This window comes from Sciurus carolinensis, chromosome 17 (genome assembly GCF_902686445.1).
Source record: "Sciurus carolinensis chromosome 17, mSciCar1.2, whole genome shotgun sequence".
NCBI classification, from domain to species: domain Eukaryota; kingdom Metazoa; phylum Chordata; class Mammalia; order Rodentia; family Sciuridae; genus Sciurus; species Sciurus carolinensis.
The window spans coordinates 15,527,465-15,550,809 of NC_062229.1; the positions used below are offsets into that span (position 1 = coordinate 15,527,465).

At 62.7% G+C, this 23,345-nt stretch overlaps 1 protein-coding gene across 2 annotated transcripts in view; it reads right to left on the reverse strand.

Annotated features, from left to right (window-relative positions):
* The window catches only part of Rfx1 (regulatory factor X1), a 28,986-nt gene that overhangs the window by 1,777 nt on the left and 3,864 nt on the right, over positions 1 to 23,345 (reverse strand). The window contains exons 2-18 of one of the 2 annotated variants that reach the window (XM_047531078.1): positions 19,408 to 19,765; positions 13,965 to 14,074; positions 13,697 to 13,780; positions 12,864 to 12,971; positions 11,451 to 11,567; positions 10,211 to 10,306; positions 8,701 to 8,795; positions 6,362 to 6,806; positions 5,186 to 5,367; positions 4,051 to 4,170; positions 3,857 to 3,972; positions 2,886 to 3,004; positions 2,698 to 2,807; positions 2,276 to 2,427; positions 2,104 to 2,201; positions 534 to 683; positions 226 to 434 (exon numbers count right to left, since the gene is read on the reverse strand). In XM_047531078.1, coding sequence (XP_047387034.1) covers positions 226 to 434; positions 534 to 683; positions 2,104 to 2,201; positions 2,276 to 2,427; positions 2,698 to 2,807; positions 2,886 to 3,004; positions 3,857 to 3,972; positions 4,051 to 4,170; positions 5,186 to 5,367; positions 6,362 to 6,806; positions 8,701 to 8,795; positions 10,211 to 10,306; positions 11,451 to 11,567; positions 12,864 to 12,971; positions 13,697 to 13,780; positions 13,965 to 14,074; positions 19,408 to 19,717 — 2,621 coding nt within the window. In that variant the 5' untranslated portion in view covers positions 19,718 to 19,765. The remainder of the gene's footprint in view (positions 1 to 225; positions 435 to 533; positions 684 to 2,103; positions 2,202 to 2,275; positions 2,428 to 2,697; positions 2,808 to 2,885; positions 3,005 to 3,856; positions 3,973 to 4,050; positions 4,171 to 5,185; positions 5,368 to 6,361; positions 6,807 to 8,700; positions 8,796 to 10,210; positions 10,307 to 11,450; positions 11,568 to 12,863; positions 12,972 to 13,696; positions 13,781 to 13,964; positions 14,075 to 19,407; positions 19,766 to 23,345) is intronic. The other variant, XM_047531079.1, reaches the window with a different exon arrangement.

The window sequence follows — 23,345 nt, forward strand, 5'->3', positions numbered from 1 at the left end:
GCTTGCCCCATTTCCCCTCCGCAATGCACCCAGGCACCGAGCAAGTGTCTGTAGGCTGTTCATCACTGAGGGCGGAGGCTTCTCTAGTCCCACCCCCATCCAGCAGCTGGACTCTCTGGTCCCATCCAATCCAAGCAGGAGGAATCTTCCGGGGCCCCACCATTGGTCCGACCAGTGGCATCCTGGGGTGTGGCCCCGCCGGCCCCGCCCCACCCCGGCACTCACCTGTAGAAGGACCACTTGAGGAGGAAGAGCTTGGCGGCCTTGGGGAAGCCAGCGCTGCCCTGGTAGGGCTTGAGAACCTGGCTCACGACGCCATCCAGCCAGGCTGCCCACTGCTCCAGCGAGTTCTGCTGCTGCAGCGTCACCTTGAAGTCCTGCTCCAGACGCTGCACCACGCGGTCCTCGCAGCGGCACACCCACGAGGCCTGCTCCTGGGGCACAGCGGGGAGCCGGCAGCACGCAAGGCTCAGCCTCGCCACCTGAGGCCCCCTCCCCCTGGGCTGCCCCGCGCTGCGCCGCCCGGCGCTCACCTGTACGTTGGCGAAGTCCACGCGGTTGAGGTCGCTCAGCATCTGGTTGATCTGCGCTGTGTTCTGCAGCACGGCGCGCGCCGCCTGCGCCAAGTGGTTGAGCGAAGTGTAGCGCCTCAGCGTCTGCGCGAAGGCGCCGGCCGCTGCCACCTGCGTGCGGGCCGGTGGGGCTTGTGGCTTCCGCAGAACCCACCCTCTCCAGCCCCCGCCTCACCCGCTGCCACGCCCGAACGTCCTCGGCTTCCCTTTCCTTAACAAAGGAAAGGTGTGCCTTAGGGCGTCCACCTACTTTTGTGGACCAAAAAATCGACTTATTGTATCTGATCAGCACTATTACTATATTGCTATTCCTTTTCCCCCCTTTTTGTACTAGAGATTGAACCCAGGGACACTCTACCACTCAGCTGCATTCCCCAGCGCCCCGTCCCACCCGCCCTTTAAATCTTCTAAGTTGGCCAGCCTGGCCTGGAAGGTGCAATTCTCTTCCTCAGCCTCTGGTGCAGCTGGCGTTACAGGCGTACCCCAGGGTCCCCAGCCAGCCCACTGTTACCACGTTTAATGGAAGGACACAAAGGATCATGTAGAGGGCACCGCCAGAGAGGGCATGCACTTCTTGCTAAACTTTATTTTTGTTTCAGTTATCATTCCCCTGACTTCAGCTCCAGGAGAGCAGGGTACGTGTCCATATTGTTCTGTGCTGTCCTAGCACTGAGAACCAAGTTGGGCACACAAGTGCTCAACAAATGCATGCTGAATGAACGAAGGCATGAGTCCCGTCAGTTCCTCTGAAGAGCTTCCTGCCATCCCCTTCCACCTGGCAGACCCTCCCCACCCCGACCAGCCCACTAGGGGCGATTCTGCAGATACACAGCTCAGGGCTGGGATGTCCCTCACGGCTGAGGTGAGCGCTGCCTGGCATGCCCAGGTCCTGGGTTTGATGCACAGCACTGCAGGGCGGGGTGTAACAGGGACGCGCAGGCCCAGAGCATGCACACCGGCTGAGGCCTCGCACCTCGCGGTGAGCGGGCAGTGCAGGCGCTCCCGGCTCCCCTACAGACACTGCCTTTCGCAAGTCGCTTTATTCCGAACACCGAAAATGCTTTCTGACCAGGTTGTCTGAAGATGACTACTGCAAATTTGCATCTGGCTTTTAATTTTTTAAACTTTACTTTTCTTGCCACCCAGGGGTGCTCTATCTCTGAGCCACAGCCCCAGCCCTTTTTATTTTTTATTTTGAGACAGAGTCTTACTAAGTTTCCGAGGCGGGCCTTGAACTTGTGAGGCTCCTGCCTCAGTCCCCCCAGTCACTGCCATGACGGGGTGCGCCACGGAGCCTGGCTTGGTTTTTATTGTGTTAATAAGCTATTAAGTACAAAACGGCTACACCGGGTCACGCTTCAGAGGCAGGCACGGGGAAGCTGCTCCTTAAAGACAACACTCGAGTCCTCCCTGACACCCCAGGGTCCCCGAGGGCATCCCCGTCCTCCCCAGGACAAGGGTGGGGACAAATCTTCAGCCCCCTGGAGCCCAGGAGCGACAGGACGCGCGGCCGCCCCGCCCTGCGCCTCACCTTCACCCGCAGCATCTCCTCGGGGATGTTCACCATGGCATGGGTGAGCCAGCTCTCCAGGCTCTTGGCAAAGTTCCGGATCGCTTGGGTCAAGGCACCTGTGGGCAGCGGGTGGGCGCTGGTCAGGGGCGGCGGGGTGCGTGGGGGGCAGGCGGGGCGGCGGCGCACTCACTGGGGATGGGCCGCAGCACGTCGGGGATGAGGATCTCCACCAGGCCCTGGTACAGCACGTTGTCACAGTGCTGGGTCCACTGCAGCACAGGCTCGAACTTGGAGAGGAGCACCAGGCTGGCCTTGGGCAGCCGCTTCTCAGCCTCGTCGTGCCTGCGGGCGCCCACCCCGCCCAGGTCACACGGGGGTCCCAGGTCCTGCCCCCAGGAGGACAGAGCACCAGCCGCTGCTGAGGGAGCTGGAGGCACTCCCTGCCTCCTGCGGATCCAGGGCCGCGCTGGCACAAGCCACGGGGAGACGGGGCCAGGGGCTCCTGTGCCCTGCACACTGGGGTCTCCTCCAGGGCGGAGGCGGTGGGGACAAGGGCACGGTACCTACAAACTGCAAGGGCCACACTCTCCTTTCCCCCGCCCAAGGACTCACACGGCCAGTGCGGGCGCCTCGCTGGGCTGGCTGAGGTTGTGTCTCCAGAAGGTCTTCCACAGCGTCTCCACCAGCGTGAACTGCAGGTTCACCATGACGTCGACGATGGCCTGCGGCAGGCGGATGCTCAGGGGCCAGGGGGCCGCGCGGTCCTCCCGCCCACCCACGTGCTCCTCCAGCTGCCCTACCTCACAGTGTTCCCGGTACAGGACCTGGAAGGCCTTGATGTCCCCTGGCCCCACGCCCTCGGGCAGGACCTTGCCCTGCAGGTCAAGCTCGGCGAAGTCAGGGAGGCTCCGAGAGGCATCTAGGGGCGCAAAACAAGGCCTTTAGCCTGTTGCCTCCCCAACCTTCCCTGGTGTCCTACTGGGTTGCCACAATTTCCCAAAGTAGGGGTCCCCGTGCACAAGGGACAAGCAGCTCAGGAGGGCCAGCACCTCGCCCGGGTCTCAGGCCGGGAAGCTGGAGCGCCGCAGCCTCACTGCACACAACGTCCCGCTTGTCTGCTCAGGGGCGTCCCTGGGTCAGCCCTGGGGACCTGGCAGTGAGTCCAGGCAGTCTCCTGTCCCCACCCAACCACAAGGATGCCGCCCAGAGCCTGAGGGCCCCGGAGGGGGCTGTTCCTGGAGAATCGCTCCAGACGCCCCTGGCTTGACCCGCTGCCCCGCTCGTGCATCTACGTGACAGCAGGTGTCTGGGCCTCGTGGACAAGTGAGCACCAGAAGGCAGCCGCCACGTGGTCCCTGTCACGGAGGCAGAGCTGGCACGCACTGGACTCGTAGGCTTTGGTACCGCAGGCCCGTCTCCTTCGTGAGAGGCCCCGCAGCTGCAGGAGAGCTGGGTAGGTGGGCACCCCTTCGCTCGCGGGGCTGGGGTGCAGGGAGCCCACCCGCGGAGTCCACAGACCGACCGACCCTTCAGGGGGACCCTCTGAGCTGCGGCGGCTGCTGGCCTGGGATCTGCAGTCCCTTGCAGCATGAGGGGTGGCAGAGACACAGGGAGGGGACTCTACCCTGGAGAAAGTTTCTGGGGACCAGCCACCTGTAACCCAGGCACAGAGACTGAGGTCTTCTCAAACCCGGGCGAGTAGGCGGCTTGGGGCTGCCCGCCTGGCGGGGAGAAGGCGCAGCGCAGAGCCCAGCCGGCCGGGAGCCCTCACCCAGGAACTGCTGGTACTGCTGCACCTGCGCGCTGATGTCCGGCAGCCCCGCGGCCTGCTGCGGCCCCACGGCCACACCGTTGGTCATGCCCTCCACCTTTTGGATGGGCTTGAGCCTGCGGGAGAGGTGGCAGGTGGGCTGGCTGCGGGCCAGCGGCTGGGCGGGGCGACGTCCCAGCGCCCCATCCTCCTACCTCTGCTTCTGGGAGAAGGGCTGGCCCCGCATGGCCATGTGCTGCTGGTCCTCCATCAGCCGCAGCAGGGGCGAGCTGGCCTTGATGCGCAGGCCGTAGTAGTGGTACTTGGAGTTGCCCCTGGGGGGAGGTGGGGGTGGGGATGGGCGGGCTCCGCAGGCCAGGCTGGCCACCTGGAGCCCCAGGCCAGCCGTGCTCCCCGTCAGGGTCGGGGAGCTCAGTGGTATGTCCCATTGAGCCGGGGCGCTGCGCGGGGCAGCTCGGGCTGTGGGTGCTGGCAGAGGCCTGCACCTGCGGAGGCCTCTGGGGACAGGGTCAGGGTCTGGGTCTGTGGGCGCCTGGCCCTAGCAGCACATACCCCGCCAGCCCTGCCCTGTGGATGGGGAAGCCCAGGCCTGGCGAGGGTCAGCGCTTTGCAGGGTTATGCGGGACTGATGGGTGTGTCAGTAAGCGCGAACTGGAACCTGAGCTGGGGCCTGAGCTCAGGGATGCCCCCACTCCTTCCCGAGTGGCTGCACCAACTCATGGGCCCCCTGAAGGGCCGACTATGCAATCCCCTCGTCATCAAGGAAGCTGTTTCAGACAGATCAGAAACGAGAAGCAAGGGGCAGGAATGGCATGTCGGAGGCGCCTCAGGCCGAGGGGACGACAAACGGGGAAGGAGGAGGGGCCGGGGACGGCAGGGCCAAGGCCGCAGTCTGTGTTAAGGGGCCAGGGCATCTTTATTTACTTAGCCACAGTACTAGGGACTGAATCCAGAAGCCTCATGCTCACGAGGCAGGCCCTACCACTGGGTCACAGCTCCAGCCCTTGCAGTTTTCATTTTGAGACAGGGTCTTGCTAAGTTGCCCAGGTTGGCCTTGAATTTGTGATCCTCCTGCCTCAGTCTTCTGAGGAGCTGGGAGTACAGTAGGGAAGTGGGGAAAAGTGCATAGGGCCGAGGGCAGAGCCTGTACAAAGGCCCTGGGGTAGGAGCAAGGGACTGTCAAAGGAGCTGTGAGGACAGTGGCACAGGTGTGGAGTGAGGGCATGACAGGGAAGCTGAGGCCTGGCACCACTGGGGCTGGGGTGGTCTTGTGGGCTGGGGTGTGTGCTCGCAGCCCAGGGACTGCCGGGGACGGGCAGGCAACCCCACCTGGTGCCAAGCCGCCGGGTGCGCAGCCCCATGAAGACAGAGCGGATGAGTTTGCCGAAGGAGGCGGCGTTGACGGGCTCCAGCTTCTGCTCCTGGCAGTGCAGCAGGTAGTGGCAGTAGAGGGTGCTCCGGGGCAGGCTCACGCCCTCTGCAGTCTCATAGTTGTCCAGGAGCCACTGGACCTGGGTGGGAGGGGACAGAGCGCCCAAGGATCACCCTGCTTCTCTGGGCTCAGGCTGAGCACTCCACGCCCGCTGCCCAGCCTGCCCCACCTCCCGGGGACGTGTCCCACCAGGGACCCTGGCTCGGCGCTGACCGGCACAGTGCCGCTGGCCACGCGGAGTCACTGAAATACAAATTCATGTTGATTTAGGTGGACGGGAGAAGAGCCGCTCTCCCAAGGTCACGAGGCACGGCTCCATCTGTCGGAGTCTCCCCAGGACCACACTATGGGATGGAAGAGGACGCGGGTGGGGCTCGGGTCGCAGAGGGGCGGGCAAGGGGCCACGCGGGAGGGCTCCAGCCGTCCCACGTGCTGCTGCTTTTCTCTTTTCTCTTTTGGGGTGCAGGAGTTGGACCCCAGGGCCCTGCGCATGCCAGATCACGCGCTCCCACCGAGTTCCCCCGCAGCCCAGCACCCTATCTTGGTTGAGGTGGTCTCCCAAAATCTAAGGCTGTGATAAGAGGCAGGCCGGGCCACGCACAGAGCACCCCCCATCTGTCACCTGGTGCCCAGGTTTGAACCGCAGGTGAGGACCACTAGGTGGTCCAGACAACTGGGTGGGTCACAGCCAGTATTTTAAATAGTAAACTTGAAAAAACAAAAAGAAAAGTGGATTAGCAGTCAGGCTGCCTCCTGCATCTGTGCATGCTGGGGACCTGGGGACCGAGCCTGGATGCCGCCGTCACGCGGCAGTGCCGCCCTGGGGGGTTCTGCACAGCTTCTCCCCCTCACTTCCGTCCTCACTGTCAGCTACCTCAGAATGGATGACGCTTCTTTGGGGACTGTCCCAAAGGCCTCACGCATATCACCTGAGTCCCAGAGAGGCTGAGGAACTTGTCAGAGGTCACACAGTGAGGACTCCACTCCAAGGTGGAGTATCTGGTGGCCCGCGACCCCTGCCAGGGACCGGCTGCCAATGCCCACTGCCCGCCACCTCTGCCCGGGGCACTCACCGTGGCTGGCGAGGCACGGGTGGTGTGGGAGTAGGACTGGCTGGCACTGCCCAGCATGTAGCCGCCTTGGATCACGTAGGTGCCTGCTCCGCCGCCGCCGCTGCTGCCGCCGCTGCTGCCACCCCCTCCGCCGCCGCCTCCCCCGCTGCCTCCACCGCCGCCGCCGCTGCCGTTGCTGGCCCCACCCCCGCTGCTGGTGGAGCTGGCGACCACCTGGCTGCCGGACACGTACATGGGCACGGAGCCGCTGCTGGCCACCGTCTGGGAGGTGGCCGGTGTGCTGACCTGGGTGGCCGTGCCTGCAGCCTCGTAGTAGCTGGTGCCCGCTGGCTGCGTGTACAGCGGGGTCTCGGGGTAGGGGTAGGTGCTGGAGCGGCTGGGAGAGGCAGAGGTGGTGGGGGTGAGGGTCAAGGGGACGAGAGCTGGGTGGCCGAGGGGCACAGTCCTGTGGGGAGGGGAGGAGGTCCCAGGCGGGGGCCAGGAAGCAGCAGCCCCTGCGCAGCCCACCTTCCCCTAGTACCCACGGGAGCGGCCAAGTGCCTTATGGGCAGGTTTTCCTGGAACCATTGAGGCGGCCTTAAAAGTAAGAAAACTGGGCTAAAGGGTTTGGTCACCTGCGACACGCTTCCCTCTACCAAAAATACCCCAAAAAAATTGTAACCCTGGGCTGGATTCCCAGTACCTTAATATACGTCTAACTGAGTGCCTACTGTACGCTGGGGCGGTTCCAGCAATGCCCTCAGATCAGATTCCCGAGGGCGGGCACAGGGAGGTGAGGGGTCCAGCTCTTGACCAGGGAGGCCCACATGTACCTCACAGAGGGACACCAAGAGCTCTTGGCCAGAGCAGGAGCCCTTCTCTCCCGAGGCTGGAGCACCCCCAGTTTACCCTCCACAGGGCCAGGGCCCAGCCAAGGGTCCCATGCAACACATGTTCCAGAAATGCCGTGTCAGGGCCAGGCAGCAGCGCCGTGGGCCGTGGAGCTGGCCTAGAATGTGGGGCGCCCTGGGTTCCATCCCCAGCACCACATGCACACAAAACGCTGCTCTGGGAGATGTTTGCTGAGTGAAGGGATGAATCAATGTCTCTGGCAAAGCCAGGGATGGAAGCCCAGGGGCTGCTGCTTTGACTAGGGTGGGGATCCAAGCTGGCAGAGGGCTGGGAACCTGGAAACAGTCTGCCAGGAGGGAGAGACAAAAGACACAACCGAAAGGCAGAACTTCACGAAGCAGAGCAGACAGCGACCACGACCTCCATGAGAGATGCGGGACAGCCATGGAGGGAGAGCAAAGGAAAGGCGCTGCCAGGAGGAGCCAGGCCAGGTGCAGTGCTCCCTCTGCTCCCACCCCTAGGTGGTCCTTGGGGCAGTCCTCCTCCAGGGAATGCCCTATCTGCCCCTACCAGCTGGGGTCAATTGCACAGTGAAGACACTTAGCAGCACTGGAAGCAAATTGATGGCAATTCAGGTGCCAGGACCATACTCCTCAGGGTCAGTTAGAGCGTCACGACCCAAGGACAGAGTCACTCTCGGAGTTAATCCAATCCCAGCACTGTGTCCACAAGGACAGGTGGCAAGGACGAAAGAAAAAATCAGACAAATGCAAAGAACACCAAATGGAAATTCTAGAAACTGAAACCGCAGCAGCAAACTAGTCGTGGAATTATTCCTTGGAGGATGGGAGGGGGATGGCGTGTGGAGGGTCTCCAGCGGGGAGGCTCGGCCCACCTGAGGCTGCTCTGGGACAAGACACTGGCCTCGGAGTGGCTGCACGTGGGGGTGTGAACACCAGCCCCTGTGCAGTACCAGGTGGAGACCACCTGCATGTTGGCCACGTGGGAACCGGTGGCATCTGCACGGAGGAGTGTCATGCAGTGGCTGAAGAAGTTGACAGGGACCCATGTGGACAAACAGGGGGACAGCCAAGGGGTTACACGGCTGGGGGAAGAAATGAGGGGCAGAACATGCCGCCTTTGTTTCTGACAAAGGAAAGACCAGTTTCTATTCCTGGGGTTATCTCTGGGAGGAAACAAAGAAACAGGTGTAGACACCCCTCTGGGCAGGTGGGGGCGCTCAGGAGTGGAAGTCATTCTCAGTGTAAACATTACCTATCGTGTAGAAACTTTTTACCTGGAACACCTGTGTGTGCACATACACCACCTAAAAGCCAGGCTGGTCGAGCTCCGAGCTGTGCTGGTGGCTTTCACAACCTTGGCTCTGGGCATTCCTGGGGCCACTGGCTGCCCAGTGGGGCGGGGGACCCAGCTAGCTGTCACCTAGGGCCCTGTGTCCTTGACAGACCAAAGCCCTGCCCGGCCGCCCTGGGCCCGGGCCCACTTACATGGCACTGGCCGTGTAGCTGGCGTCCCCGCCCTCCACATACTGCACCTGGCTGGAGTACACATGTGGCACCGGGACCTGCTGGAGCTGCTGCACCTGGGCAGGAGGAAGGCATGCAGGGTCAGGGGTCGGCCCAGTCACCTCTGGGAAGGTGCACATCTGGGTTCTCTAATCAGCACACCCAGAGGCTCGGGGGCTACAGCCTTGGCCAGGGCTGGGAATCAGGAAGAGCGGTATCAGGCGGAGACGCCAAGATTCTCTGCTTCTGCTGGGGACAGCAAAGGAGGGGCCTGTGGATGGGCAACAGAGGGCATCCCAGGCAGGGTCCTACATGGGCCTGAGGTGGGCCCTTGGGGCTGAACCAATCATCGGGACAAGGTGTGGTGAAAGCCGGAGCTTGGGACCGCACACGCCGCCTCAGGAGCGGGCCTAGAAGGGGCACAGGTGCAGGGGGCGGAGCCTGGGGCCGGTTTGCGTGACAGAAGCCGCCCTGACTGGAGAGCGCCTTAGGGGCGGGGCTTCGGCGTCCCACCTCCACCCCAACCCTGGTCACAGGGATGGAACCTAGGCCCTGGGACTGGCTCTGGCGGGTCAGAGGCGGGCCCTCAGACCGACCTGCAGGACGGAGGTGGGGTCTACAGGGCTTGAGGGGCCTGGCGGGCAGCCGGGCTGGGTGCCCCCGCCCCCCGCTGCCCCCCGCCCGAGCGTCCGCCACCTACTTTGAGGGCCGTGGCGGCCGTGCTGAACACTAGCACCTGGGGGATTCTCTGGATCCTGACCCTCTGGTCGGGGCTGGCTCGGGCCGAGAGCCCGGGCAGGGGCTCCAGGACCACTTTCTGCTGCGGCAGGAGCAGGTGCGGGGGCAGCACGCCCACCAGCTCCACCCACTGCTCGACGCCCGGCTCGTAATGGGGCAGCGGCGGCTCGGGGCTGCCTAGCTGCGGGGCCTCGCCGCTGCACACCGGTGGGAGCAGCGGCGGCTCCGGGGCCAGCGCGCCCCGCCCGAGCCCTGGCGTGGGCGGCCGGGGTGGCGGCTCTGGCTGCGGCGTGGGCCGGGGCTCTCGCTGCTCTGCCTTCCTAGCGGGAAACTGACTGTCTGAGCTCTGGAGGACAAACAGAGATACTGGGGGGTCACTGGGGACGGCCGCGGGCCGGGCTCCAGGCCTCGCTGCCCACAGGCTGCTGTGCGCACACAGGCGGGGACCCAGGCGGAGATCCCGCCCAGTGCCTCGGGGAGGGCGGGGAGGAACCGACCCAGGCCAGGCCAGAAAGAAGCGGCATTCGAATCCAGATCTCTCAGCAAAACCTGGGCCCTGAGCGCTCAGGGGCCGGGAAAGGGGAGGATTCAGGACGGGATCCGCAGCCCAAAGGCAGAGGTGAAGCCTGGAGCGGGACTTGGGGCCCGGGAGGCTCCAACCATCTCTGCCCTTGAGAACCCCAGGGGCTCCATTCCCCGCCCCTCACGCGGGACCAGCCCTCTCTGCCCCTGGGGTACACGGGGAGACACACACCTCTTGAGCCACATGGACTGGCTGAAGCCCCTGCACGGTCAACTGCTGCACAGGGCCGGCCTTCGGTGCCTGTGGGGTGGCCTGGACCACGGACCTCTGGAAAAGGGAGGGAAGGGGAAGGTAACCACGCAGTGATGGCGCCAGCAGTCCTGTGCAAGCACCCATGCTCTGCGCAAGCACCCATGAACCTTCCAGCCTCACAGCAGCCACCTGAGGAAAAACGCCACCATTCTCCAGCCAAGGAAAAGCAACTTTTTGTTGCTAGGCCCAGCATCAAGGGCCTTCCAGGCTCACCAGGCCTCGACTCTGGGCATCCAATTACAGGCCCCAGAAGCAAGGCCCAGCAAGGTGAGGGTGCCAGGAAGTGGCATGACCTCCCGTTGAACCTGGGACTGACTGGGGCGGGGTCTCTGCTCTTCTCTCCTGCAGGCTCCTTCAGGAGCACAAAGACCTCGCAGGTGACAGCAAGGTTTATCTTTGTTGCCTACACACCAGACACCAGCTGTCCTTACGATGGCACAGTGGCTGATGGGGGCTGGGCCTTGAACCCGGGTTTGGAGGTTTACAGGGGCTCTGGCACTGGGCAGGAAAAAAATCCGTAAATCCTCTGGATGGGCTTTCTGCTTTTCTCTGGAGCTTATGGCTTCCATCTGTTTTTTTTTTTCTGGTTTTGTTTTGCTTTGGTTTTATGAGACAGGGTCTCCCTATGTGGCCCAGACTGGCCTAGAACTCCTGAGCTCAAATGATCCTCCTTCCTCAGCCTCCCAAGCATCATATACAGGTAGAAACCACTGTGCCCGGCTTCATCTGGTTTATGAGGGGCCAGGAACCCCCCAAGTTGAGCAATCACAGCCAGATGGCAGATGGCCCTTGTGGCTGTGGCTGGCAGCTGGGAGCCCAGTCTGCCCCTGGAAGGCCGGGCATGGGTCTGGATACTAGGGCCTGCCTGAGGCCTGGGGAATGCGCTAGGACTCAGCCTCAGGACTTCCTCCAGGCAAACAGGCTCACAGCTCACACGGGCCAAAGTGAATCGTTCAAGCTGCCCTGCCCGAGGCGCCTTCCACGGGTCTGCATTCCACCCTCAGGACCCCCGCCCCCAACACTGCATCTGGAGAGGTGGCGCTGCTCATCAAAGGCTCAGGCTGCAGGGCTGAATGGCCAGAGGCACAGCCATGGGTGGCTGCAGAGGCCAGCTGGCAGGGACCCCTTGCCCTGGCTGCTGCCTGCTTTGGCCAGGCACCTCTTGGGTGACGGAGACACTCTGCTGGACACCATGAACCTGCAGCTGCTGGGGCACTGTGCCTGTGGGGGCCCCAGCTGTCTTGCTGGCGGAGCTATTGGCTTGCACCGGCGACCGCTGCAAGGGAAAGAGACAGGGGTGATGTCAGTAAGCTCAGGGCATCTCTGGGGAACCGGGCCCTCACACCCTCTCAGGAGGGCTCTCTCAGAGGGCAGCAGCGGGTGGTGTCAAGTCAACCACCTAGGCTGGGAACAGGCTGTACTAAACGCGTCCAAATGCTTGCATCCCGCGTCGGCCCTGGGCACCCCCAGGAGACGGTTTGGATCAGAGGTGCTGGTGAGGGACCCACCCTCCCTAGTGAGGAAGGCTGGGACACTAGCCTTGGCTCAGGAGCCACCTGCTGCCTCCATCATCAGAGGAGTTGCAGCCCTGAGATGAGAAAGAGTAGGCTGGGGAGGTCTGGGCTGGGCTACGGGGACAACCCGGAGGACAGCACCTCCGAGGCTCTCCCGGGTCACAGTCACGACGGCAGCATCTACAGATCATGTGCTGGCTCCCACCAGGTGCCGCTCGGAGACTGTGTACTCACCAGAATCCCACAGCATCCCTGCCTCCCAGCTGAGGCAGAGGGAAAGGACGTGCCCAGGGCCAACAGATGGGGGCTACAAAGCCCCTCTCTGTGTTGGGCCATGCTGTGCCATGCTTCCCACAGCAGCTGACGGGCAGTGGGTTGCTCTTCCCCCACCACCTGCAGTACTAGGGACTGAACCCAGAGACTAACACTGAGCTACAGCCCCAGCGCTTTCCATTTTTTATTTCAAGACAGGGCCCCGCTAAGTTGCTGAGGTTGGCCTTGAACTTGTGATCCCCCTGTCAGTCTCCCCAGCCACTGGAATCACAGGTGTGCACCACCATGCCTGGCTGCTCATCTCTTTCACACACAGACAAGCTTGGGCTGGGAAGGCTCCAAGCCCTGCTGAGAGGCCCGGCAGCGTCAACGGCGGAGACAGGCCCGGGCCCTGAGCTCGAGGCTGACGCCTGTGCTCCAGGCCTCCTGCCTGCCTCCAGCACCCTCGCCGATGTTTGTGGGTCCCCACAATCCCGTGTGGTTTCAAGTTCTCAGGAAGGGGCTCCACCCACCCTGCAGATGCCACTTTTGTGTCCTCTAATGCCATTCCCTGAGCTGCACCTGCAAAGGTCACCTCAACCCAGGGAGGATGGCACCCCCTCCTCCCACAGTAAGAGCCCACGGCAGCTCGGCTCAGCCGCAGGGCCAGTTCAGAAGTGGGGAGGACAGGAGCGCTCCAGAGGAAGGAGCAGCACCCGGCAGGGAACCCTGAGTGTCCTATGGGGGTACACGACTGAAGCAGGGAGACAGGACAAGGGACAGTGTCCTAAGGGGTGACCACCTACCTCCGGGGGTGAGTGCACCTGCTGGGTACCGTGGACTGTCAGCGAGACCTGGCCACCCTTGCTGCCTGGCGCTGTGCTCTGCACCACCAGACGCTGCGTGGGGAGAGCCTACAGCCAGGGAAAGAGGAGGACCCATCACCCACGACAGCCCGGGTGGCTTTACAGAGCACCTGTGAGGTGGCAGATGATGACGTACGTGCTCTGTGCCCATCAGCTTAGGGAACCACCCAACAGCCCTAGCGTAGCAGTTATTGTCCCACTTCAAGGGGGTGACACTGAGGTTCAGGAAGGCGCAAGTGCTCATCTGAGGTGGTAGATCAGGAAGCAGCAGGGTTGGAGCCTGGCCCCGGGGAGCCCGGCCGCACGGGCCATGCCAAGTGTGTTCCCATCCTTAGGCTCTGATCGTACTGGCCGGGCTGCCGCTCAGTGGTAGAGCGCTCGCCCTGCACGGGCGGGGCCCTGGATCCCATCCCAGCACCGCCCCCTGCAAATATGCGACTGTACTCTGAGCTGATCAACTGGAGATGGGGTGAGCCCTTGTCCGCCAAACGCGCCTTCTGTAGGACCGACACCCTCCCGCTGCTGGCCTGGGGCTTCCGGCTCTAGGATGCCGGGGCTGCCTACTGGCCCGCCACCCCTCGCCAACCTCACTTCTCCATTAAGACGACTCAGGCAGCTGCTCCCTGAGCGTCCCTGACAAAGGGTCTCATGCTGTGGACGCTGCCACTGGGGCCAGGAGGTGGGGAGCCTCAGAATAGGGCCTGTCCCTCCACCCCGGCGAGGACTGATCCCAGAAGGCTGCAGGGTTGGTTTTCCACCCCGGGGAGGCTTACCTGCTGGGGCACCTGGATACTGGTGAGCTGGAGGGGTGACACGTGGCCCGACTTGGCCTGCACACTGGTCTGGACCAGCAGCCGCTGCAGGGGCAGAGCACAAGGAGCTAAGCAGGCTGGCTTCCCGGGGAGGCCCGGCCTGGGCGGCTGGAGGGCGGTGGACATGCACATCTTGATAAGAGCAGGTGAGCAGATGGCCCGGGAGGGAAGGCGCCACCCCAGAGATCCCGACCTACACGGCCCCCACCAGGCCTGTCCCCCGTCCTACCTGCTGGCTGCCCTGCACCTGCTGAACCACCTGAGTGGGGACGCCGGTCTGGCTGGCCGTGGAGCCTGGGCTGGCCTCTGACACCGTCTCGCTGGCCCGCATGGCGCCCTCTGTGGGAGGGGCACCCAGTGAGCCTACGTCGGCTGGAGGGCACCACACAGGCTGGAGCCAGTCCCGCAAGGCCGGCTTCCCCAGGAGTCCCTGACGGTGCCCACGGGCAGGGACTGCACAGGACCCAGGGAGCAGCCCCCTCAACCCTCCTTATCCAGACAGGGTGACAGAGGAGCCCTGATGCCATGGAAGTGGCGGGCGGGCCTGCTCCCCGCAGGTAGGACCTGCACACAGGGCACGCACTGACCACCCTCCACCTGGCAGTTCCAGAAGGACCACGGTGCTAGACCCAGCGAGATTCCCAGCTTCCAGGAAAGAAGGCTGCTTAGCGTGGCAGCCACTGCCAGGTGCCCCTCCCAGCCTCCCTGACCTCAAGGGACTGGAGGGGGCAGCAAGGGGCTCGGAGCTGCACAGAGGGTACTCACGCTGACAGGCAGCTAAGAAGAGGCAATCATAGAACATGGTGCCCGCCTGCCCGCTCCCCTGCCCCCTGCCTGTCTGTCCAGGGATGCCCGCTGGGCCCTCCTCCCTCCTGGCCTGCCTCTGTAGGAAGAGCAGGCAGCTTTATACCCACAACCTTGGAGAGCTAATCCCCCGAGGGACGAGGGACCAGGGACGCAGACTCCCGCATGCCCTCTTGGATACGGTCCCCTCCCTGTGGGTGCCTGAGAAGGGCCTTCATGGGGCGGGGGCAGCGTCTGGGGCAGGACGGAGGCTGGTACCCAGCGATGCTATCAGGCAGGAACGGGTCAGATTTCATGCACATCTTGCTGGGTGATTAGCAGGGGCTGTAGGGGGCAGGGAGGAAGAGTGTCCCTGAGAGGCCCTGGCCAGGAGACCCTCACCTGTCCTGCCCTGCCTGTGTGGCCTGGCCTGCCCCAGCAGCTCCAGAGGCTGAGGGCAGATGAGGACGGAGGTATGCCGGCCTCACTCCACTGTGATGCCAGGAGTCAAGGCCCCAGCCCCACCTTCCTGGGGGGCGTGCCTGCAGGGTTCAGAGGTCACCCATCCCCCAACAGGACTGGGGGCCTCAGCCTCAGACACGCATATGCTTCTGCTCTACCTCGCACCACACGGGCTCTCCCCGCAGCTGGAGCCCAGAAGTGCTCTCCCTACCTGTCTCCATAAAGGAACAGAAACAGGGAGGGAAGTGGCTTGCTCAAGGTCACCCAGCTGGGAACTGGCAGGCCAGGACAGGCCTCCCTTTGTGCCCACAGGAACCTCACACTATATGCAGAACCCAGAGTCACTGGTTCTGCCTGGGCGAGGCACCGAGGGTGGTGGTGTGCAGACTCGGACACAGGGACATCTCAAGGTTCAGAGCACCCCAGGGTGGGGCTGGTGGGGCTCATGCTCCAAAGTGGGGAGCTGGTCCTCACTGTGGGGGAACAAAAGAGACTGTCCGGGCCACAGCAGGAGGGCTGTCGCATGCAGATTCAAGGACCGCAAGGCCAGGGCCAAGGCAGAGAACACGAGTGTGTCTGTTGGGGGCGAGGGCTGCCAGATGTTGGGAGAAGCCTCCCTGTGGCCACGCGGTGTGACCGGCATTTGGACAATCCCAGCCCTGCTTGGACAGCTGCCTGTGTGGCCAAGTCCAGGGGCATGGATTACTATTTGGCTGGAATCTTCCCTTGCATCTGCTTTAGGCTTCTCTGAGCTGTGCAGGAGGCCTTTACCAAGCGGCCATCCGAGAGAAACCCGAGACAGCCCTGAGTCACGTGAAGGGCCTGGCACACCTGGATGTCCATGCGGCACAGTGTGGGCAGTAAAGAGGGTGGCTGGCCCCAGGGGCGGATCCTGGAGTGGGACTGTGTCTGGGACCTGCTGAGATCACTGGGCATCTGCCCCAGGAAGCAGTCCTGTTTATATCCTGAGTCTGGGGTGGCCCACAGTGCTGGGACCCTCCGCACCCACTGCTGGCCCGGCAAGTAGGCACAATGCGACGCGCCATGAAATATGGAGGGTGAGTCTGGGCTCAGACGTGGGGCTTCCTGTGTGCAGTGCCTGTCCGCCTGTGGCCAGGGCTCGGCCTCCACCTCTGTCTCACCCTTGCTGTGTTTTGGGGAGGGGAAGCTGAGAGGGGAAGTGGGTTGGGGGGCACACTGGGCCTGTGATCTCCACTCTGAGGCCCCTGCTGTCTCGAGCCAGGAAGTGGCAGTCGATTTCCTGTCTGTGAATCTGACGAGGGGCTGCCCCTTACTCCGGGCCCACGCTTCCCCTCTGGACCTCCTCCACCTTACCTGCCTGCACTGAGCAAGCGGGCGGCACGGGGAAGACCACAGAAGTTCGGAGGCTTGCTTCTCAGCGGGGCAGGCTGGACCCCTGGGGCCCACTTCCCCATCAACAGCCAGCGCCAGCTGGCCCCATCCCTCCCGTCCTTCTGCTCCCGGGGATGACTTCACACAGGGGCTCGGGTAGTGGGCAGCTCTGGACTCTGCTCTCATGTCAGCTTCCCTCTGTCCCCTGCTCTGGACACACCCCTTCCAGGACACAAGGAACGCCAGTGTGAGAGCAGCAGGGAAGAGGGGCTGCCCCACCACTTCAGGCAGGCCTGGGGGCTTCCAGAGCCCACGGCACCCCCTCAGCCTCGGGACTGGGTCTGGCTTGATTCTGGCACCGGGGATTGAACCCAGGGGTGCTTGACCACTGAGCCACATTTTTTGAGACAGGGTCTTGCTAAAGCTGCTGAGGATCTCACTAAGTTGCAGAGGCTGGCCTTAAACTTTTGATCATCCCGCCTCAGGCTCCCAAGTAACAGGGGTTGCAGGTGTGCACAGCCACACCTGCCTCAGATTTTAGGTGAAAGTCTGGTGGCAACTGAGGACGGGGATCATGGACCCGTATTGTTCCAGCCCAGGGAAACCTGAGCTTCCTCCCCTCACCCCCAGAGTCACCTCAGCTGGGCTGGCCAGGCCGAGCTGGACAAGCTGCTGCTGGCGCAGCTCTTGCTTGTGGCTAGCCGACGTCCGGGTCTGGGTCCAGGACCTCCCCACCTGCCCGCCGTGACCTCCCGGGGCTCCCGGGCAGTGCTGACTGCTCCCGGCTCTGGAGCAGCCCCGGGCGGGTGTCAGCTTCCCCTCCTGCCCAGGGGCTGGCTCATGTGGCCCAGGCCACTCTGAGATGGGATGCTAAGCTGGGAGGTCCCTGCTGGGGACTGGGGAGTGGCTGAGGGCAGGGTGGCAGCCAACTCCTCTTCCTCGGGACACAGGGAGGAGGCATGGCCTGGCGACCTTGCTGGGCCAGGCTCACTCCTGTGAAGGAGATTCCCGAGCACTGCCCCACCACCGAGCGAGCCTGGGAGGGCCACAGGCTGGTTCCCTGCTTTCTGCCCCCATGGGTGTGCAGTGCCCCAGAGCATGTCACTCAGGTGGCAGGGGTGGAGGCCACCTCCCCTAGCCTCACAGCCAGTGAACGTCTCACCTGGGTCTGTCTGACGGGAAGACCACATAGTGACCATGACCTTGAAGTACGGGGGCCTCCCTGGGGGATTGCCAAGAAGAGCTGGACACTGAGGCCAAGAGCAAGGACTTGCAGTGTTCTGGGGGAGGGGAGGCCAGGACAGGGGCGTTCTGGGCCCGAGGCCACTGCCTCCTCCAGACCTTCCACTGTGGAGATCCCAAACTGTCAGGAAAGACCCTCAGCCGGGAGGACCCAGCCAGCCAGACGCCCGAGGGCTGAGCGGCTCTGGGACACGGCGAGGACTCCTGCCTGCTCCTGGCCACCCAGGGGCTGGGGGGCTGTGATGGCTACGCTAGGTGTCCTCCGCTCACAAAGACTTAGGGACGAGACCTGCCCCGGGATAACGGGAATGGTCGACGTCATCGTTCCCCTCACTTGGAAAGGCAGTGAGTGGCAAGAGGAATGAGGGGAAACGAGAAGGGTCGGGGGCTTCGGGTTAGTGACCCCAAGGAGCGAGCCCCAGGCCAGGGTTCGGGCTGAGTGCGCAGGTGGAGGCATTGCCGGCCAGGGGCAGACTGGGCCTGGTCTGCAGGGCTGCGGAAAGGCCAGCGGGGCTGGAGCAGGCGTGCCAGGGGACAGGTGGCAACAGGCGGGCTGGGTGGGGGGCAGGCCAGGCAATGGGTTTGGCTTCTACTAGCAAGGGCACGGATCACGTGGCACTTTTAAAGTCCCTTGGTGGGGAAGATTTGGAGGACAAGGGGTCAGGTCTCCAAGGGCTGAGAAATCCCATAATTATGGTTTCTCAAAAGAGCACCCTAGCCAGGAGCAGTGGCGCACGCCTGTAATCCCAGGGGCTTGGGAGGCTGAGGCAGGAGGATCATGAATTTAAGGCCAGCCTCAGCAACTTAGCGAGGCCCTAGGCAACTCAGTGAGAGCCTGTCTCTAAATAAAACACAAAACAGGGCTGGGGACGTGGCTCAGTGGCTCAGTGGCTAAGTGCCCCTGAGTTTGATCCCTGGTACAAAAAATAAAATAAATTAAAAAGCATCCTGGGGACCACCAGGTCCTTTTTCAGTCCAGAAAGGATGGGGCAGTTGTGACTCAGGGTCTCACAGAGACCCCTCACCCACGGAGCACATCTAGAAACTGCCGGTCCAGCCTGTGGCTGGGGCCTGCCACCGTGCCCACTGCCCACTGCTGCTGTGAGGTAGGCAAGACGGACACCAAGCCCTCAACCGCCAGACGAGCAGAACCTGCCAACGTTCCTGGGAGCAACACCCCGGTAGGGGGCAGCGGGCGGCGGCCCATGCGGGACGACAGCCCTGAAGCTGAGCTCGGGATGAGGATGGAAGAAAAATGGAAGCAACACCCAGAAAAAGCTGAAGATGAGACCCCCCTGCTGAGTGCTGGCTGGGGCCTCCTCCCGGGCTCGGCCTGGGGAGGTCCGGGAAGGAACCAGGGAGGGCGGCAGAGCCTGCGGACAGCGTGACCCAAGTTCCTGCTCCTCTCCTCCAAGTCCACAGGTGGGATGGGGGATAGGGGCTCTCGGTCACACTCGGCCACTTGGCCACACTGACTGGACCAACAGCCCTGCTCAGCCCCTGGAGCCTCTCCTTAGGGAGGGGAGGTGACACGAGGACCTGCTCTGGGCCAGCCCCCCCATGAGCACCCTACAGAAGCCACGATGACCCCTTTGCAGGTGAGGTGACGGAGGCAGAGAGGCGGGGGGCTGGCGAGCGCTGGCTTCCCACAGGAGTGCCGGGGTCCCCTCCTCCAGCAGCTGACTCAGGATGGGAGGTGGCAGACTGGGATCAGCGCTCTCCTGCCCGACAGCCCCTCTCCCCAGGGCTGGGTGCACCCGGCCTCCATGCCCAGGAGGCGAGGCCCGGACTCCTCCCAGGGCTCCCTGGTCCAGGCGCAGGAGCAAACTTACCGGAGACGGTGACCACGATGTACTGCTGGGACGCAGGGGACGGGGTGGGCGCGCCAGTTTGCTGCGAGGGTGTTGGGGCGGCGGGGAGCTCCGTCACGTACTGCTTCTGGCTGCCCGGTGGCTGCGCCTGGGGCTGGGGGCTCTGCAGCTCGGTGACATACTGGGGCTGGGGGGCGGCCGAGGCAGTGGGTGTCTGGGGGGGCTGGGCCGCTGCCGGGGGTGGCGGTGGCTGGGGCTGGGGCGGGGCCTGGGGTGGCTGGGATGCTTGTGGGGCTGCCTGGAGCTCGGTAACGTACGCCGGTGTTGCCATGCCAACAGTGGGAAAATGAGAATAAATAAGGCTTTTTTTTTTCTCTTCCTTGGGAAGAAAGAAGGAGGGGAAGAGAGAAAAAAAAAAGGAGGAGGAAAAACAAGAATTAATCCGCAGCAGGGACAGCTCCTGGCTCCCTAGAGATGCAGCGAGTTCGTCACTAACTTAATTAAATCCTGAGGCTGGCGGCCAGACAGAAGGGACCCTCGACAGCGGGGGCGCTGGGTGGACAGGCCGGACCTTGACCCGAGTTCCTCCACGCACCCTGGCCCGCATCCTGCTTTCCAGCCCCGGGCACCTGCTGGACCCCACATGTCCATGTCAGGTCAGGCTCCCTAACCAGGGAGAGCCGAGGCCGTCTGGTGGCTCTGTGTGCCCGCTCAGACGCGACAGTGCAGCTCTCACGGGGTAGGACCAGCAAGTCCCAGTGGCTGCCCCCATCCTTCCTTCTTCCCCTGTTCTGGGCATCTTTTAGGGGCTCCTGCTAGCTGGACACTGCTGGGAGCTTCCCTTATGTTGTTTCATTTTTAACATTGCAACAACCATGTCTGGGTTTAGGTTCAGTCTGCTAGATGAGTTGCTGAAGTTCAGAGAGGGTAAGGCACTTGCCCTGGGCCACACAGTAGGGGTGACAGGGCTGGGTTTGAAGCAGAATATTCTGAGCGCTAAGCTGGTAAGTCATGGAAACTCACCATGCTGTCTCTGGGCCAGCCGGTGCCAGTCCTATGTCCCCGACATTTGGGACTGGGATTCTCAGCTGAGTCTTATTCCCAGTTTGGTGTCAGACATGGGAAAATGTTCAAGTCCAAAATGTGCCCCCTGAGCTGCTTGTGGCCACGGAGGCCTTAGGGCCCTCTGCCCAGGGGCAGTTATGGATCTCTGAGCTCAAGCCGGGTGCAAGTGCCCTTCTGAGGCTGGGGGCGAGCAGGAGGCGCAGGCAGAGCAGTCCCTGCAGGCCTCAAAAGCGGGCAGGATTGGCCAGGCAGCAGAGGCAGCTTTTCTGGCTGCTAAAGGTCACGGGCCCTCTTCTGGGTGCTGGGCCAGGCCTGGCCTCTCTCCTGCTCAGCCCCACCTCAGTAGGGAAGGGCAGAAGGCTCAGGGGTCCCATCTCCAGCCCCTGAGTGTTTGAGGGACAGCGAACAAATGGTCAACAGGAGAGGCTGGAGCCGGCACCTTCAAGTGCAGCAACTCACAGCGTCTGAAACCACACGGCTCTTCTGCAGTGACCTCTAGCACCTACGTGCCATGCAGCATCTGTAGGTAGCCTGCCAGCTGCAGGGTGACCAGAGTGGGATGTCCTAGGGGACAGAGCAAGCAAAACAAGAGCCACTGTGTACCGCCCGGCAGCCCTGGTCGGGGACGGGTCATGCCCATTGTGCAAAATAGAGGCTGGGTGGACTGCCGGGGCCTCCCGGCGGAGCTGCCGGGGAGCTGAAGCAGGTCTCTGATCCCAGAAGGCGCCCGAGCTGCCAGCCAGGTGCGGCGTCTTCCTGTTTCTCCCCCAGATACCTAAGCACCAGCCTCAGAGCCCACGCCACCTGCCGAGGCCCAGTCAGAGCAGAAGCACGGGGAGCCGCCCGAGCGCCCACAGGAGGCAAGTGGGCAGCGGAGACCCTGTTCTGCCTGCAGCCCGTCCTCCCTGTCCCAGGACCTCGGTGCTGCACGTCTGATGCCAAATTCAGCAAGTGTCCAATAAGGCAGGGAGAACCGAGCCCTGCAGCCGGCGGGACGAGCAATGGACTGCAGCCACTTCCTGGCTGTGCGGCCTGGGGGAAAGGCCTCCGCTTCCCCACCTACGAAACGGGAGAGCAGCAGGCCTAACCATGCAGGGCTAACTGGCAAGGGTCGGGGCGTGTGGGCGATGGCTGGCCAAGGGTCTGGCACATCAGACGGGCCCTGAGGCCCGGGGATGCAGCTCAGTGGTCAAGCGCTTACCTAGCACGTGCCAGGCCCTGGGTTCCACCAGGAGGGAGGGAAAGAGGGAGGGAGGCAGGGAAAGCGCCTGGGAAATGGCCCCTGGTGTTTCCTGGTGGTTTTGCTGCTGGGATGGAACCAGGGCTGCATGCGTGCTAGGCGAGCGCCTACCACCGAGTCAAGTCCCAGCCCATTTTCCTTTCTCATTTAATTTCGAGACAGGCTGCCCTGAACTTGCAATCCTCCTGCCCAGCTTCCAGAGGAGCTGGGGTTACAGGTGAGCTCCACGGCCCAGCCTGGCCCTTTCACAGGCACAAGGAAAGACAAGATGCCTCCGGCCACCTCCCCTCCTGTGGCCAGAGCTCTGCGCTCAGGCCACTCCGGCAGAGCCCTGGAGACAGCTTCTCTGCTGGCCTGGTCATTCTTGGACGAGGGCAGAGATGGGTGGAACGGCCCCCATTCAGACAGTGGGAGCTATCTTGGGCTTTCCTGCCCAGTGGGGCAGAGGGCAGCCAGCCCTGTCTCCCCTGCCAGGCCCTGGGCAGCAGGAAAGCCCGCCTGCAGAGGAGAGGCGGCCGCCTGCCACACACGGTGAGCTGAGGGAGGGCAGGGGTTGGAGGAAGGTACTTTTCCTGGTGTCACAGGCTGCCCTCTGGGGCTCCTCGCACCAGGGGGCCCAAATCTGGCCCAGCCCAGGCACGGGGGTCACAGGAGCCCATCAGCCCGTCTGCCTGGTGTCACACCCACTTGACGTGAGCCCTGGCGCTGTTTCAACTCAGACGTTCACTAACATTCTTCTGGAGCCCAGTGTGTCCATCTGTCACCTGGGGATGATGGGACTGCCTGAGTCACAGTGCCACAGCAAGGATCCAATGAGATCGGCTCGCCCCCCAGGGAGCACAAATAAGTGACAGGTGCTATTACCATTATTACGAGCTCAACAAATATTCAGGCCTGGTGGGGACAGAAGTAGGAGGAGGCAGAAACAACCCTCGAGCTCTTGGGGGGCACAGGGTAAGCCAACTGTACCATTCATCAGTATCCCCTGGGGACCTGGTTACAATGCAGATTCCTGGGCACCACCACCCAGTCTGAGATGGCTCTGGAATCTGTCTTAGCTGGCCACCCCAGATGCTTCTAGGGCAAGTGGTCCTGGGGTCACTCTTAAACCCTGGTCTAGGCTTCCCCAGCCCTAGGAAAGATGGCACGCTCCCACGAGGAAAGGGCTTTAAAAGCTCCACACCTGCTGGCGCCTTTTCCTCCTAAGGACACAAAACCTGCAGGCCTCCTCCCTGGAGAGGCACTGATGAGGGCTGAGAGCCTGCGTCCCTACAGAGTGATCCATCAGACACATCTACAGAGCATGTGGCATTCCCCATACATGTGAGCATCCTTATGACACGTGGCACATCAAACACAGGAACTGCTAAGCAACCTGCTCCTTGGCAATGAATCTGCCAATAAAAGCATCAGTGGCTGCACCTCCCTCAAAACTAATAGCCGATTTTTGGAGAATATCTGAACCAATTACTTTAGATCATACAAACTTCTATAAAGGGCCAGACAGCAAATATTTTGACTTCTGGGGGCAGAGAGCATCTGTTGCAACTACTCAACTCTGCCTCTGTGTGCAAAGTCTCCGTAAACAATTGGTAAACAAACGAGCAGGCAGTGTGCCAATAGAACTTTATTTCTAGCCATTGAGATTTTTAAT